Source organism: Crocuta crocuta, unplaced genomic scaffold (genome assembly GCF_008692635.1).
Source record: "Crocuta crocuta isolate KB4526 unplaced genomic scaffold, BGI_CrCroc_1.0 scaffold53, whole genome shotgun sequence".
Lineage (NCBI taxonomy): Eukaryota > Metazoa > Chordata > Mammalia > Carnivora > Hyaenidae > Crocuta > Crocuta crocuta.
In genome coordinates this window covers 330,446-344,840 of record NW_027529432.1, presented here as the reverse complement: position 1 = coordinate 344,840, position 14,395 = coordinate 330,446, and the positions used below count along the sequence as shown (strand labels likewise).

At 51.1% G+C, this 14,395-nt stretch overlaps 2 protein-coding genes across 8 annotated transcripts in view; one reads left to right on the top strand and one right to left on the bottom strand.

Moving 5' to 3' along the window:
- The first annotated feature begins 3,947 nt into the window (after positions 1 to 3,947).
- BSCL2 (BSCL2 lipid droplet biogenesis associated, seipin) overlaps positions 3,948 to 14,395 on the top strand; it is an 11,899-nt gene continuing 1,451 nt past the window's right edge. For 2 of the 7 annotated variants that reach the window (XM_077759657.1, XM_077759658.1), the window contains exons 1-5: positions 6,148 to 6,481; positions 7,871 to 8,187; positions 9,486 to 9,567; positions 13,043 to 13,186; positions 14,251 to 14,385. In XM_077759657.1, the coding sequence (XP_077615783.1) occupies positions 6,365 to 6,481; positions 7,871 to 8,187; positions 9,486 to 9,567; positions 13,043 to 13,186; positions 14,251 to 14,385 (795 nt within the window). In that variant the 5' untranslated portion in view covers positions 6,148 to 6,364. The other 5 variants (XM_077759655.1, XM_077759654.1, XM_077759661.1 and 2 more) reach the window with 5 other exon arrangements.
- Positions 4,355 to 5,959, bottom strand: GNG3 (G protein subunit gamma 3). The gene is made up of 3 exons (XM_077759662.1): positions 5,658 to 5,959; positions 5,162 to 5,261; positions 4,355 to 4,878 (listed from the first exon to the last, which is right to left on the bottom strand). The coding sequence occupies exons 2-3, from the start codon at positions 5,258 to 5,260 to the stop codon at positions 4,750 to 4,752; spliced, it is 228 nt and encodes a 75-aa protein (XP_077615788.1). The 5' UTR covers position 5,261; positions 5,658 to 5,959; the 3' UTR covers positions 4,355 to 4,749.

The window sequence follows — 14,395 nt, the reverse complement described above, 5'->3', positions numbered from 1 at the left end:
GGGGGTGGGGGGCGGGGAGGCCAGGCAGCTCGGAGTGGGGCTGCCGAACCTGGGGAAGAGCGAGAATGTGAGCTGTGAGCGTGTGTAACGTGTGCGTGAGAGGGAGCGCCCCCTCCCCGCATCTTGAAACCGGATTTCTCCGGGGGGGTGGGGGGTTGCTGTCCCTGCATGTCCCCAGAGAGGCCTCTAGCCGAGAGACTTCCATTGGGATAGTTTTTGTTTATAACTTTACCAGCCCCTCCCAGTTCTTGCCGAGCAGCTGCAGGTTGCTGGGCTCGAAATATGGGAGGGATATGGGAATGCTCTTTCAACGTTCAGCTTCAGTTTTCATTCATCTTCCTGCTCAGCATCGTGTCAGCCTAGAACGTACTCCGCACACGCCACGTACTGCAGCACTTGCTAGCGACGGAAGACCCAGGGTAGCGCTGTGCTACCTACCAGACGATGCTTCACGTCCACCTCCTCCCCTGGGCAGTTCTCTGTTGAAAATTTCGTGCTGAGATTTGACCTTTCTCTCCCTCCGCCATTGTTACCTCCGTGCAGCCCCTGTCTAGGCGGGCAGGCCCACGTTCTGGTCCTCTGGTCACCCCCGTCCCATACGCCCTCCTGCCCCACAAGTACCTCTGACCCCGAGACTGGAAGGGGGGAGGTGCTGGCAGGAAGGAAGTCTGCTTGCTCCTGACGATGTCCTTTCTCTCGGCGCCTGCTTCCTTGTGGTGCCCTCATGGATTTGTGTGCGGCAGTGAGTGAAGTGATTGCATGAACTTTCCTGTAACCCGCTAACTTTTCATTGTTAAGGGAGTTTGAGAGAGCTTTGCTCGTAGTGTCAAGGCGAGGAGGCAAAAACTGGAGCCCAAAGAAATTCCCTTAGGGCGAGATGATGTCACAACAGAAAATTGTATTTTGAGGCAGAAGTTGCCATCCCTTTTCAAATGTTCAGTCCTCCAGCGAATAGCATCTTTTTATAGTCTCTGACATGGTTTGGGGGTGCTAGGGCCTCATGGCTGGGGGGTGAAAAGCTTAAGCCGTTTGGGGGGCGGGGGAGGGTTAGGGAGGTACTTGCTGTTCATTTTTGACACCAGAAAGTCATCTTAAAAAAAAAAACAAAAAACTGTTTTTCTGATGGATGGAGAGTGAAACTGCCACATCCTTGTTGGTTTAGCCCAAGAGATCACTTGCAGCAACTGTAGATGTCTGGGTTTTGTCCCTGTCTTTTTATTGTGAAAAAAAAAAAAATGTTGAGAGGGAAAAATGTGGATTTACCAAGAGGGATCCCTAGCCTTGTTTTCCTTAGACTTGTTTAGTGTTTTATCAGACGTCTTTTGTAGTTGTTGTAGATGGAAACGCTTGTGAGAAAAACAAACACCACATGGAGCCTGTAAATGTTTTTGCACAACCTGTAAAGCATTCTTGGAAGTGGCCAGTAAAAAAGGGTTTTACAGTTTAAAAAAAAAATGTAACTGTGTCATTGTTTACATCTGTAACTTTTTCCTCCCCTGTTCTCATTACATCCTGGCGAAAATGTAGGCACAGTAGCTTCCAGTTTTAGAATAAATAACCATTTGGATTGAATTCACCCTATCTCCTGTGGCTGCACTGACTGGGGCGGAGTGTGTGATGTGGGGGATGGATTGACCGATTTTTGGTGCTGCTTCCTCAAGTTCTGGGTCCAGCCAAGGCTGCCTTTCCTCTTGCGTGGCTATTACTCTGTTCCGATTCTACTATTCATTCACTTGATGGTTATTAAAGTCATGACCCATTTGGCCTGTACTAAAACCCCTCAGATGCTTATGAAGTTCATCGTAAGGCCAGTTCCGTTTGGGAGCCAAGTAAGCTTTATTAATGATTGATTGCCACCATGGAGGAAAAGCCTTCCTATTCCATGGAAAATGTTTGGTGGGGCTTGCTTCCTAGTGCATTTGGAGAATGAGAATGTCACCTGAATTAACAGAAGCACCATTGCATTACTAGCACTGAACTGAGCCTAATTGTAATTTCTCATAAATGGTAGAGGACTCATTAAGGCACAGACTCACAACCAGTGTTTGGAAACAGTGGTGCTCCCACAGATTCAGGTCCTGCTCTAGCTCCTCCCTCTGCACAAGACGGATGGTCAGACTCCAGGGACTTAACGGCTGTATATGCATAAAGGCTATCCTTGATTTCAGGGTTTGCCCATTCTCTGGGGTATTTAAAGTTACTCAGTGCTAGAGCTAATCAATCATTTTTAATGGTTAACTATAGTAATGTCTGGTAATCTCTTAAACCCCCCTTTCCCCCCAACTAGGGCTGCAGCCAGTATGAAAATTGTGCAGAAAAATTAAGCAGAGGCTTAAAAAAATGCACACACAGCTCCTACCAAGACTACATTTATTGAGCACTTCTTCCCTTTTTACCAAGTCTGAACTGATGTGGAAATTTTCACTTACTCTTCTGGAATTTGCCCAACACTTTGATGCAGTAGAAAAAGAGCAAGGTTCTTAGTGACTGCCCTGCATTGCTTGCTGTTTAAGGATATATAGTACAATCAGTCATTAAATATTTGAGTGCCAGCTATGTGCCAGACAGTTTCAGGATTCAGGGATTAAAATAGGCTTGATCCTTCAAGGAGTTTTCATGAAACACCCAAGAAGAAACTAAAGCGGACTCAGGAACAGAATGAGGGCAGGTCCCCACTCAGGAGGGCAACCGGGTGAGCTTTCCCTGTTTCTTCATCTCTAGGATGAGGTAATGAACTAGATGACCTCTGGGCCCTGTCAAGGGCTCAGAAATTCAACAGCAGCTGGAAAGCTGGCGTTCCTGAAGGTGCCCCAAGTTCATCGGGTGCTCCTGGACCTGTGGGGGCATCCACAGGAGACTAAGTTCGGTTCCTGGCAGAATGCCCTTTATTCCTTTGGTTTCCTCTCTGAGTTCCTGTACCCTTGCGGTCTTCCTGTGCAAAGCAAGTGGGGCGTGTAGGGAAGCTGGGGGTGATGGCTAGCCCTAATAGAGGTCACCCTCCTATCACTGCAGGGTGGCTCCTCCCCTCAGCAGCCCCCTACCTTCCCCTGCAAAGTGTATCCTGGCACGAAACATGACCTAGGGTTCCCCCAGAAAGGACGTATCCCTGAATTTGGGGTATGTTGATAGGGCATGAGAAGCAGACACCCTCGGACTGTTACTTTCCCTGCCTGGGCCTTGGGCCCACCTATGTTCGCCCTTGGAAAGAAAAAGGCTTCTTTCTAGAAGAGCATTCTGGACTCGTAAACCTCTGCTAAGTTTGAATCTGGGAGGCGCTCGTGAGACATTAAGCCTTAGTTTTGGCATCTGGCCAGACAGCATGCTGGGACCACTACGAAGGTTGGTAGGCACACGAGGGGCGGGGACGTTGCTTCTGGAGGATGTGACCCAATGGGTCTGAGAGGGAACGGGGAACATAGTAAGCCCTACCAGAGACCCCAAGCTGAGATGGTTTCGGGCTTATTCCGCTCCTAGGGAGACCAGGAGGCGACCAAGGCAGGGCGTCTGAGATGAACGGCGCCGGGCATTGACTGCACACTTCTGTTTACACTCCAAATGCATCCTCTACTTGGCAAGCAGTAGAAACGAGATTCCCTCGCAAGATCCACGCTCCCAGCGCCTGCTACGCTGCGCTTGCCGGCGTTCCCTTGTCCCACGATCTTTGCTCATAGTCACCCGTGTACCTTCACTTGGATCGGGGGGGACGTCGACTTCGAGACTCCGGGGTGTGTAGGAACGGGCATCGAGTTGGCGAGAGCAGGGGCAGCCATTTTGAGACCAGATGAACACCGAAGGGACCATATTGAGAACTCTACATGCCTGGGGCCGCCATTTTAAGTATGGGGCTAGCTCGGAAGCCCTGTACGGTGAAACCCAGTGACGTGGGGCCGCCATATTGGCGCGGGTCCCATGGCGGCGGCCATCTTGGAAAGGGGCCCGCTGTGGGCGCGGCCATCTTAGAAGAAGTAAAACCGGCCCCTTCGCAGGAACTGGAGCCGAGCTCCTCCCCTCCGTTACTGAGTTCCTGCTGTCGGCCACGGCCCTCAAGATCCCTCCCTAGAGCTACCCTGTTCGGTCTGTTTTCATTTTCACTTGCGTTCAGTGGTTTCGCGCGCGCGTGCGTGTGTGAATGCTCCCCGTGGCCTCCTGTGTGTTTGTTGTAACTAAATTCTTCCGCTGGAGACGGTCTCTTGCGGCCGCCATCCCCCCAATCCCTGCGGTGTCCGGGCCTAGATAATGTCTAACCTGATTTGACTGGCCCTATTCCTTGGGTATGGCAAACCTTTCACCTGCTGTACACATTCCCGTATCCACAGACTGATGATCCTCTCCCCAAGAACGCTAACACAGGGGCTGTTGTTCTCTGAGACTCTGGATGACTTTATTCTTCAAATGGCTTAACCCTTCTAATAGCTCCAGGTGAGACTGAGAGCGAGCACCCGGCCCATCCCTCTCTCCATTGTCTGAGCGGGTCACAGAGAGAAGCCGGCAGGACGCTGGCAGTCTGACGGCCCTTCTGGGGAGGGAGTTAAGGGGCCCCCTAGTCAGGGGGTTCTTGGGGTCGGCTGAAGTGGGCGAGGAAATGGGGTCGACAGGTGACGGAGAGCCTTGTGCTTCAGATAACCTCAGGGTTGGACAACGGCTGGGGATTGGATGCAGGGAACCTCAGGGGCTCATGACAGTTACTGACCTAAGGAAGGGCCTAGGATAGGGAAAGGTGACGGAGCTTGTGGGGAGGGACAGGGCGACTCAGAGGAGGGCACAGAAGAACTTCTTCTCCCGGAATGGGTTCTCCGAAGTGGGCACAGGGGTGATGAGGGGATCCTCGCAGGCATGGGCATCACAGTAAGTCATCAAGTCTGCTGCTGCCTTGGACACCTGGGGCACAGCCAGGAGGGGAATGGTTAGCCAGATCCCCTGAGAGGGGCTGCCGCCTCCCTCCCCGAATGAGTTATCTTTCGCCCTCTCGAGGACTCCTTAAGACAGTATTCTCTTCCCTCATCCCCGACAGCGGCCAGGGGACAGCTGTCCTTACAGAACCGGAGACTCCTCCCCTGATGGCAGGGAGTCAAGGAAAGAAAACATCTCTTCATCTCTTAACCTGAGGTTTGGGGACTTACAGCACGAGTGGGCCAACTAATGGGATCCAGGGTCCACCCACCTTTATCCGGCACAAGCTGGCTTCAATCTTAAGCTGTTCCACCATCTTGCGGGCTTGCCCAATACTCATAGTGCTGTTCACAGGGGTCTCCCCTTTCATCCTGGAGGAAAGAGGGGGATAGCTCAGGGCATAACGGGGGGGAGGTGCTGCATAATCTCATCCGAAGACGCCCCCCATTCTCATTCTTCATCAGTTTTTACAAGGCTAGGGTCATGTGCCCCAGCATTTTGTTCCTCTTAGCCCCATCCTCCAGGGGCCTTTCCCATCCTTCTTCCCAGGCTAAGGAAATGGAGAAGGTGGAATNCCCCCCCCCCCCCAGCCTCCCACAGGACCACTGACCATACAAACGGTTTAAGGCTTTTCGGCTCTTCCAAACATGTGTTCCCAGCTCTGGAAGCCTCACCCAGAAAGAGCCCCGCCCTGTTGAGGAGGGCACAGAACCCCCACCTGCCCCCTTGAGCCCCAACGGGAGAAAAGCAGGATGCTCCCTACTCACCTGAAGCCACAGGCAGTGTGGCAGCCCTGGGGAGTAGTCAGCGGGGTGCACGAAACCTGCCTGAGATGGGTGCCCCACCTTGCAGGGAGTTGCTGCTGAAAGTGTCTGCTGCGGCAGTCGAAGCAGCTGATAACAGAGAAGGCCACTGGGGAGGGTCAGGTCAGAGGTCCGTCGAGGGCTGGACCCAGTTCCTGCAGCTGAGGCACTGCCCAGACGCTGGTACCTGAAGGATGAAGGATGCTAGAAGGAGCTGTTCGGATCCCGGAGCATACCAACTGCCCGGCCAATGGGGGAGCCTGGCCGCTGACTGCAGCCCCTGCGCACACCCCCACTGTTAACGGTCTCGCTTAGCTGCCCTTCCCCCATTGCAGGCATTCTGAGTCTGGGCTAGGAAGGAGCTGGTAGGAGCTGAGGCCCAGGCCGACTCCCACCCCCACCCCCCCCAAATGGGGTGGTCTGGACCTGTGACATCCCCTGCAGTGGAGTCAGTACTGGCTGCGGGGGACCCTGCTCATTTGAAAATCTGACATCAGCTGGGCAGTCGCCCCCCCACCTCCTCCCTCCGCTCTGACATAGCATGTAGTACCTGAATCTTCTTGTCTTTCCCAGGGACCCTCCATTCCCTATATCCAGGAAAATGTGATGAGCTACAGGTAACCAGCTTCTAGATCACCAACCACTTCATGTTCTAGCCACAAGTGACTCGAATGGAAGATCCAGGGGCGACAAGGTACGTCAGGAAGATGCCTAAAGAACAAGGAGAAGGAGAAGCTGGGGGAAAAGAGGTGTGCAGATACCAGATCAAAGAATCGGACAAAGAAGAGGTAGGGGGGATTGTGGGGAGAGTCATTTGGGTGTTTCTTGAAATTAGATGGGCTTCCTGGGTGGGTTTTGGGTGGAGGGAATTGGTTTGATAGAATACTTCCCAGAGCTGCAGCGTTGTGCTTGGTGCTGTGTGGAATGCAAAGACGTACACTGACCTTACCCACTGAGGGATGGTATTTGGGGTGAAGAGTCATGTACAAAATAGACGGTACCGTCTGCCAAGATCTAGTCTAGATGGTGTGCTGTGGGGACTCTGAGGCAGAGAGTCTAGTTAGGGCCAGAGGAGGTCGATCCCAAATGCTGGAGACAAAACACGGAGCTGAAATGCTATCACTGCCGTCAGTAGGGGCCAGCCGGCCGGCCGGCAGTGCCCTCCGCCTAGGACGCCTTACAGGTGCAAGGAGCTGTGGGCGACAAAAATCAACGCCAGCTGGATGCCCGCCTCTCTTCCCCTTTGCGGGGTTTAAATGGCCGGTGGTGAAGGTGGGCGGAGGGCCGGGCTGAGGGGGATGCTGCTGACTCATAGCGTGTCGTGGGGGCATATCCTGAGGCCTGAAGGAAGGCGCTTGTCCTGTTAGGTGTGGGTAACCGACCGCAGGGAGGGAAACTCGCCCCCTGGCAGACCCCGCCCCTTGCACCGGGCTCCGCCCCTGAGTGAGGCCCCACCTCCCGGGGCCGCAAAGGAGGCCAGCGGGAGGAGGCGGGGCTGCCACGGGAGGCGGAAGTCCCTTCTCGCCGTTGCCCCGGCAGCCCGCGAGCGGGTGAGTCTGCGGAGATGCGGCGGCTGGCGGGCTGGTTTCCCTGGTGGCGCGGTTAGGTGGGGGCTCCGGGCTCCGCGCCCACCGCCAGCCCGAAGGGGTGCTGGTGAGGAGCAGCCGTCGGCCGCAGGACGGGCGGCCCGGCGTGGAGCACGGCCCTGTCCCGGAGCGAGCGGAGAGGAGAAGCTCGGGAGACAGTTCTGACGGCACTTAGGCAGCTGGCTGTGAGCGCGGCTGTACGACCTTAGGCAAGTCGCACATTCTCTCCGTGCAGCCTCCTCGCAGCGTGGACTCCGTGTCCCCATGTGTGTAAAAGCCTTTTAAGGTGCTCATTTTTTGCATATTTATATCTTGCCATGAATGAGTATCAGGGTAGCCTGTCCCAGAATCAGGTGTCCAGAGGACAAGTTCAGCGGAATTGTTCTGGCACTGGGGGGCGACGAAAGCACAGTGAAAGAAAGGGAAGGGATAATCAGTTGGGAAGCTCTATCATTTGGAGAAAAGCCATATGAAACAAAGACTGTGCTGTGTCCGGCTATCTCTGGTTTCTTGAAGCCAGTCAAGTAAGCTTGTCCTTGTCCCCACCACCCCTGGGAAGAGAGCCATTCTTTGCCCCTTCTCTTTTTCCAGGAACCACCAGCTGCTTCATCCCATGGCCAGGGGTGGCGTCCAAGTGACCGAGCAGCTAGGAACCCAAGGCCTGAACCTGGGGTCAGACACTCAGCACTCCCAGCCATGGTCAATGACCCACCAGTACCTGCCTTGCTGTGGGCCCAGGAGGTGGGCCACGTCTTGGCGGGTCGTGCCCGCAAGCTGCTGCTGCAGTTTGGGGTGCTCTTCTGTACCATCCTTCTCCTGCTCTGGGTGTCTGTCTTCCTCTATGGCTCCTTCTATTATTCCTACATGCCGACAGTCAGCCACCTAAGCCCCGTGCACTTCTACTACAGGTGAGAGGGGTCTTCTACCAAAGCTGAGTCATTCTTTTAGAGAATTGCTGTTAGGGCCCTTAGAGCTTATTCAGTTCAACCCCCTCCTTTACAGAGGAGAAAACTGGAGCCCAGTGTGTTTTATGGCTTCTTACCTTCCACAGCCCAAGGCCGAGGAAGCTCTGGGTTGGTAGCGCTCTAAGATCCTAGTCTACGTCTGGTTACTGAAATCTTTGGTTAAGAAGAAGGGGGTACAAATCCCCCTTTTAGGCTGTTGCTATCTGGGTCTGTTCTGTTTGGGTTGGATCAGACCTCTCTCAGGGCCACTGTAGACTTCTCTCTCAGTCAACCACATCCCTTGAGTCATCTCTGAGCTAAGCTGGCCTTCAATAGAGAAGATGTTAGGAAAGCAGCAAGTTGCCTTCCTCCCACTCCCGATAACCCTGCACAATAGAGATTATGCAAAGTGACTGGGCACATAAAGTCCCAGAGTCCTGCTTCTCACCTGGGACTTCAGTTCCTTCTGATTTTATAGACCTTACCAATTTTCTCCCCTTCTCTCAACATGGGCCATAGGACCGTTCAAGAGATGCTGATAAGGACATTGTTATCAATGGTCCGAAGTCATGTTTTTTTCCTGTCTTGAGTCCCTGATCATGAACTGTAGTTTCTAAGTTACAGCCGCTTAAACTTCTAGGAGACATGGATCTCATGAAATCTATGCCCCTTTCTGCTATAAAAGCATGTATGCAAGGGGGTACCTGTCTGGCTCAGTTGGTAGGGCATGCAACCCTTCATCTCAGGGTCATGAATTCAAGCCCCATGTTGGGTGTAGAGCTTAAGGGAGGGTGTGTGTATGTATATATATATAAATTGAGGAAGTATCTCAGCCTTTTGTAAGACCATCTGTGGACTCTTTGGGAGGAATTTTCTCAAACCAGGCCCCAGACCAGAACTACTAAATCAGACTCCTGGGCTAGGACCCAGGAGTCTGCATTCTTATGAAGCTCTCCGAGTGAGTCTTTAGAAACATTTAAGTCTGAAACTATTCAACGAAGTGTCCATGGAGTCCTGTTTAAGAATTTCCGCTCTAATGAGAGGAGATAGGCTGAAGGAGCAGGAAGAGAATGAAAGAATCATTCAGGTGTCTTGAATCTCCTGGCTGCATTTCTTCTCCATCTCTCTCTGACAGAGAGAAGGGTGCCTGTTCTGGAAGAAGGGATGGGGGACAAGAGGGAGCCCTAGGGGCCCAAGGAAGTGTACAGACAGGTAAGGCAGACTCTCTAACTTAGCACAGTATCATCCCCATTCTCATCTAGGACTGACTGTGATTCCTCCACCTCCTTACTCTGCTCCTTCCCTGTTGCCAATGTCTCGCTGGCTAAGGGTGGACGTGATCGGGTGAGTATGGGAGCTGAAGAGAGGTTTCGTTAGAGCTTTGAAGACTTGAAATCAGAGGGCTTGAGAAAGGCCTGGTGAGCAGGGATTGAGTAATAGAGCCTAAGGGGAAGCTCTCAAGGAAAGGGAGGTTAAAGGAGAATATTAAAATCTAAACCGTGTGGATTATGCTTTCCTGCTTCAGATGTTAGCAGTGCTCCTCTCAGATGATCTCAGACAAGCCATAGCTACTACGTGTGTTTTAGACCACAGTGAACGTCAATCAACCAATCAGCTATTTCACTGGACTAGGATGAAAGCCACCCAAGAGTTTTGAAAACTTTTTTGAAGTTTTACATCATATGTAAAATGATGAAACTGTTGACACATATGCCATTGCAAAAGGTACTGTGCCAGGAGACAGGCCACATGGCAGTGTGACTTCAACAAACCTGGAAACCCTGCGAAATGCAGAATGGGGGTGCATCTGTTTATATTAGGCAAGCTGGTCGGGGCTCTGACAAAGGCTAGGATCCCTGAACATTTCAAAAGGACCTTTGGAGCATCAACATGGTTTTTGATGACCAGACTTTGAGTTGTTAGCAACATAATTGGTAATAATCAGTGGTCAGACTTACTAAGAACTTTATTTAATGTTTATTTATTTATTTTGAGAGAGTGAGCCAGAGGAGAGAGAGAGAGAATATCCCAAGCAGGGATTATTGAGACCCCAACACAGGTCTCAGTTTCACGAACCATGAGATCACAACCTGAGCCAATATCAAGAGTTGGGTGCGTGCCTAACCAACCGAGCCACCCAGGCACCCCCTGGAAGGTATTTTTTTTTAAGTGGTTCTTGAGAGGACACTGACTTACACAGGCTAGAAATAAGTGGTCCTTCTGAAGGGAAGAGTATAAGCGGTAGCATCTGGGGTTCCCTGGGATTGGTGCTTAGTCTGGATTTGTTTGACAGTTCAGTAACCTGAGATTTCATATCCTGTGCCTCCTTCCAATTAACCACCTGGAGACATACGCTATCAGCAAGACGGACTTCCCTTGGGTCCCAGAAGAGTGGGTCCCAAATGGAAGATTTCAGAGTAGTGAGGTGGAATGTTGGATATTGCAAGGCAGAGATTTCTCATTTTAATCCTGCCAGGAAAGGAGTTTGGAGATCATTACAGGATCATCTGTGAAGGCATTGATTCAGTGTGCTTTTGTGACTCAAGATAATAATAAATGGAAGGGGAATTTATAAGAGGGAATTGGAAACAAAACGGCAGAACATCTGCACCTGAAATGGTGCATACAGCGGTGTGGCTTTCCCTTGTGGAGACCTGAGTGGTGACTCAGGGAGCCTAAAACAATTGCATGTGTGGCTGCTGGATGAGGAAGGAAGGGAAAGATGAAGGGTGAGGGGAGACCCATATCGGGGACTCCAATCAGGGTAGTCCCTGATCATGAAAGCAGGTTGATCATTCTGGAACGTTCCTTTACAGTGAACGTTGATGAATGAATGAGGGAAATAGCATGTCTGTTTTCTTTGTGACCCCTTGCTAGAACGAGAAGATGTCCTGCTTTCAAGGAGCTCACAGGACTGACAGAAATCTGTGCATTGTATCCAGCAGCTGAGTGTAAGATGCAGATTCAGCATTTCAGAAGAATGTATGAAGGATGGGAGGGATCAGTGTGAGATTATGGTGATGGAGAGGCTTACTGTAGACCTTTTCAGGAAGGGTGAATATTGGCTGGGAATGGAGGAACAGGAGGGGAATCCGCCCTTCAGGCAGACAGATGTGAACAAAGGCGTGGAGTCCTTCACAAGATTCCGGCATTCAATTACGTGGATCGATCCCATTGAAGGAGATGATGTTTGTTTAGAGAGAATTACTAGTTTAAAAATGTATATATGAAACAGCTTTATTAAGCTATCACTCACATACGATACAATTCACCCCTTTAAAATGTATAGTCCGGTTGTTTTTAGTATTCAGAGTTTAAGCAACCAACATGATTAATTTTAGAACATTTTCATCACCCCAGAAAGAAACTCATAAGCTAGGAGTCACTCCCCATTTCCCTCGAACCCACCCTGAGAACTACCTACTGAATTTCAAAGAATTCAGTGAAACAGCCGGCTTCATCAGGCCTCTTCTGGGAGCTAGGAATCTCATGGAATCCATTTTTTCCCCCAATAGATAATTTATTCCGAAAAGCAGAATCTGTATAAAAAAGACTTTGAGAAGTGGTTTTCTACCTTTTACCTTAGTGATAGTGCTCTAAACACCCTCAATTATATCTGGATTTTGGGGGTGGTTCACTATGGGCTGGGTTTTTGGTTTTGTTTTTTTAACTCCATTCCCTTTGGGGGCGCCTGGGTGACTCAGTTGGTTAAGTGTCCAACTTCGGCTCAGGTAGGTCACAGTCTCACAGTTTGGGAGTTCAAGCCCCACATCGGGCTGTCTGCTGTCAGCACAGAGCCTACTTCAGATCCTCTGTCTCCCTCTCTTTCTGCCCCTCTCCCGGGCTCACTTGCTTGTTCTTTCTCTCAAAAATAAACATTAAAAATATTAAATCCATTCCCTTTGTTTAAATACAGAAACTTTACTCTTGCCCCTGTGATTGTTATGTACCCATCCTGAGGGGGTTATGCTACAGATAAGAACTGAATAAAGGAGGGGCGCCTGGGTGGTTCAGTCGGCTAAGCATCCGACTTCGGCTCAGGTCATGATCTCACGGTTCATGGGTTCGAGCCCCGCACTGGGCTCTGTGCTGACAGCTCGGAGCCTGAAGCCTACTTCAGATTCTGTGTTTCCCTCTCTCTCTACCCTTCCCCTGCTTGTACTCTGTCTCTCTGTGTCTCAAAAATAAATAAACATTAAAAAAAACACTTAAAAAAAAAAAGAACTGAATAAAGGATTAGAAGAACGTAGGAACGATCAGGAAAAACCAGGGTGTGTTTGGTGGTAAAGTTTTAACTTTTTGAGGTTAATCCCAATGAAGACGCCTTCCCGCTATGAGTCTCAGGGTTCTACCAAAAGAAGTAAGGTAAGGACCCAGAGGGACACAAAGATGGTCGGGAATGACAGAGGCTGAGAGGTGGCTGGAGAGTTGTTGCGCACTTCTGGCACTTGGTTAATTAATAATGTAAGTGAAGGCGGGCGGGGCCCAAGGGGATGGCCTCATGGGGAAGGAGGCGTGAGTCACAGATGGCCCAGTTGGCAACAGGATGGTTCACTTTTGGAAAAGAAATGTGTGACACAGCCTTTCTCAGAACAGAGTGGAGCACAGTTCAGCCAACCCATGGAATACCGAAGCTCTCTAAAGTAGGAGGGACCTTGCCACCGCTAGGGGGCAGCACCCTCCTGGGATGAGAGCCCCAAAGAGGCCTGCTCTGTTAACCAAGGGGATCGGGAGGAATTCAGAGGGAGGTGGGGAGGTGGAACAGAGACCATACAATGAAAAATTGTTTTTGAAAAAAGATGGGGGCTACCTTGGGCAGGTGCTGATGTATGGACAGCCCTACCGCGTCACCTTAGAGCTTGAGCTGCCAGAGTCCCCTGTGAATCAAGACTTGGGCATGTTCTTAGTCACCATTTCATGCTACACCAGAGGCGGCCGAATCATCTCCACTTCTTCACGCTCCGTAAGTGCTTTGGCCTGTCTGGGAGGGTGTGGAGATGATAACAGATGTCAGAATCTCTGGGGAGGGCTTCAGGAGAAAAACATCTCAGCTCTGAGGTCACAGCCACATCAAGATCGGGAAGAGGAGTCCCTTTACCAAGCCAGACAGACACCCCAGGTATTAGATGAGCATGTCCAACTTTGGGGTGAAGTCTGAAGAGGTGAGCTAAATGACCTTAGAGCCCAACAGATGTCCTCTGGCATTCTCTCTCAGAAACCTACTGGCTGAGAGACTACTACTTTAACCCCTTGGTAACAAAGCATTACTAACTGGGTATGAAAGTAATGGTCCCACAGCGAGACCAGTTTGGATCCGGTGAAGAAATGTACCATGGTTGTTAGCACATGGTGGGTGTTCAGTAAATATTAGACTCTGTTCTTTTTTTTTTTTTAATGTTTATTTAGTTTTGAGACAGAGCATGCACGCGAGCAAGCAGGGGAGGGGCAGAGAGAGAGGGAGACACAATCCAAAGCAGGCTCCAGGCTCTAAACTGTCAGCACAAAGCCCAATGCAGGGCTCAAGCTCACGAACCGCAAGATCACGACCTGAGCCGAACTTGGCTGCTTAGCCGACTGAGCCTCCCAGGCACCCCGAGACTCCATTCTCACATGAATTGTCAACAGATCCACATGATGAAGCCTATCTCCGAATGTCTACATGGGGAGAAATGCTTCAGCTAGGACGCTGGAACTTAGGGTCTATTCTGGACCGTAGAAGTGCTTGCGGGAAAGATCAGAGACAGGGTTGGGCTTAACCTATGTAATTTTTAGAAGAGGGGCCTTTGTTGCATTGGAATAGAGACATGGATTGAGTAGGGGACGGATATTACTCAGGCAGTTGGAATGGCTGGGCCACAGCTGGTTTTGGGGGGGAGGGCGTGGTAGGAAGTGAAAATGAGGGAGCAGGGGCCCTGAGGAAGGAGCAGGCGTCAAAGGCTGCTCAGGGGCGGTTGAGGGGTTGGTAGGGCTGTGGCAGTCTGGGGGTACCCGGCCCCAACCTCTCCCCTCCTCCCCTGGCTTCGGCAGGTGATGTTGCATTACCGCTCCAACCTGCTCCAGATGCTGGACACGCTGGTCTTCTCCAGCCTCCTGCTGTTTGGCTTCGCTGAGCAGAAGCAGCTCCTGGAGGTGGAGCTCTACCCTGAATACAGAGAGAATTCTGTAATGGCGG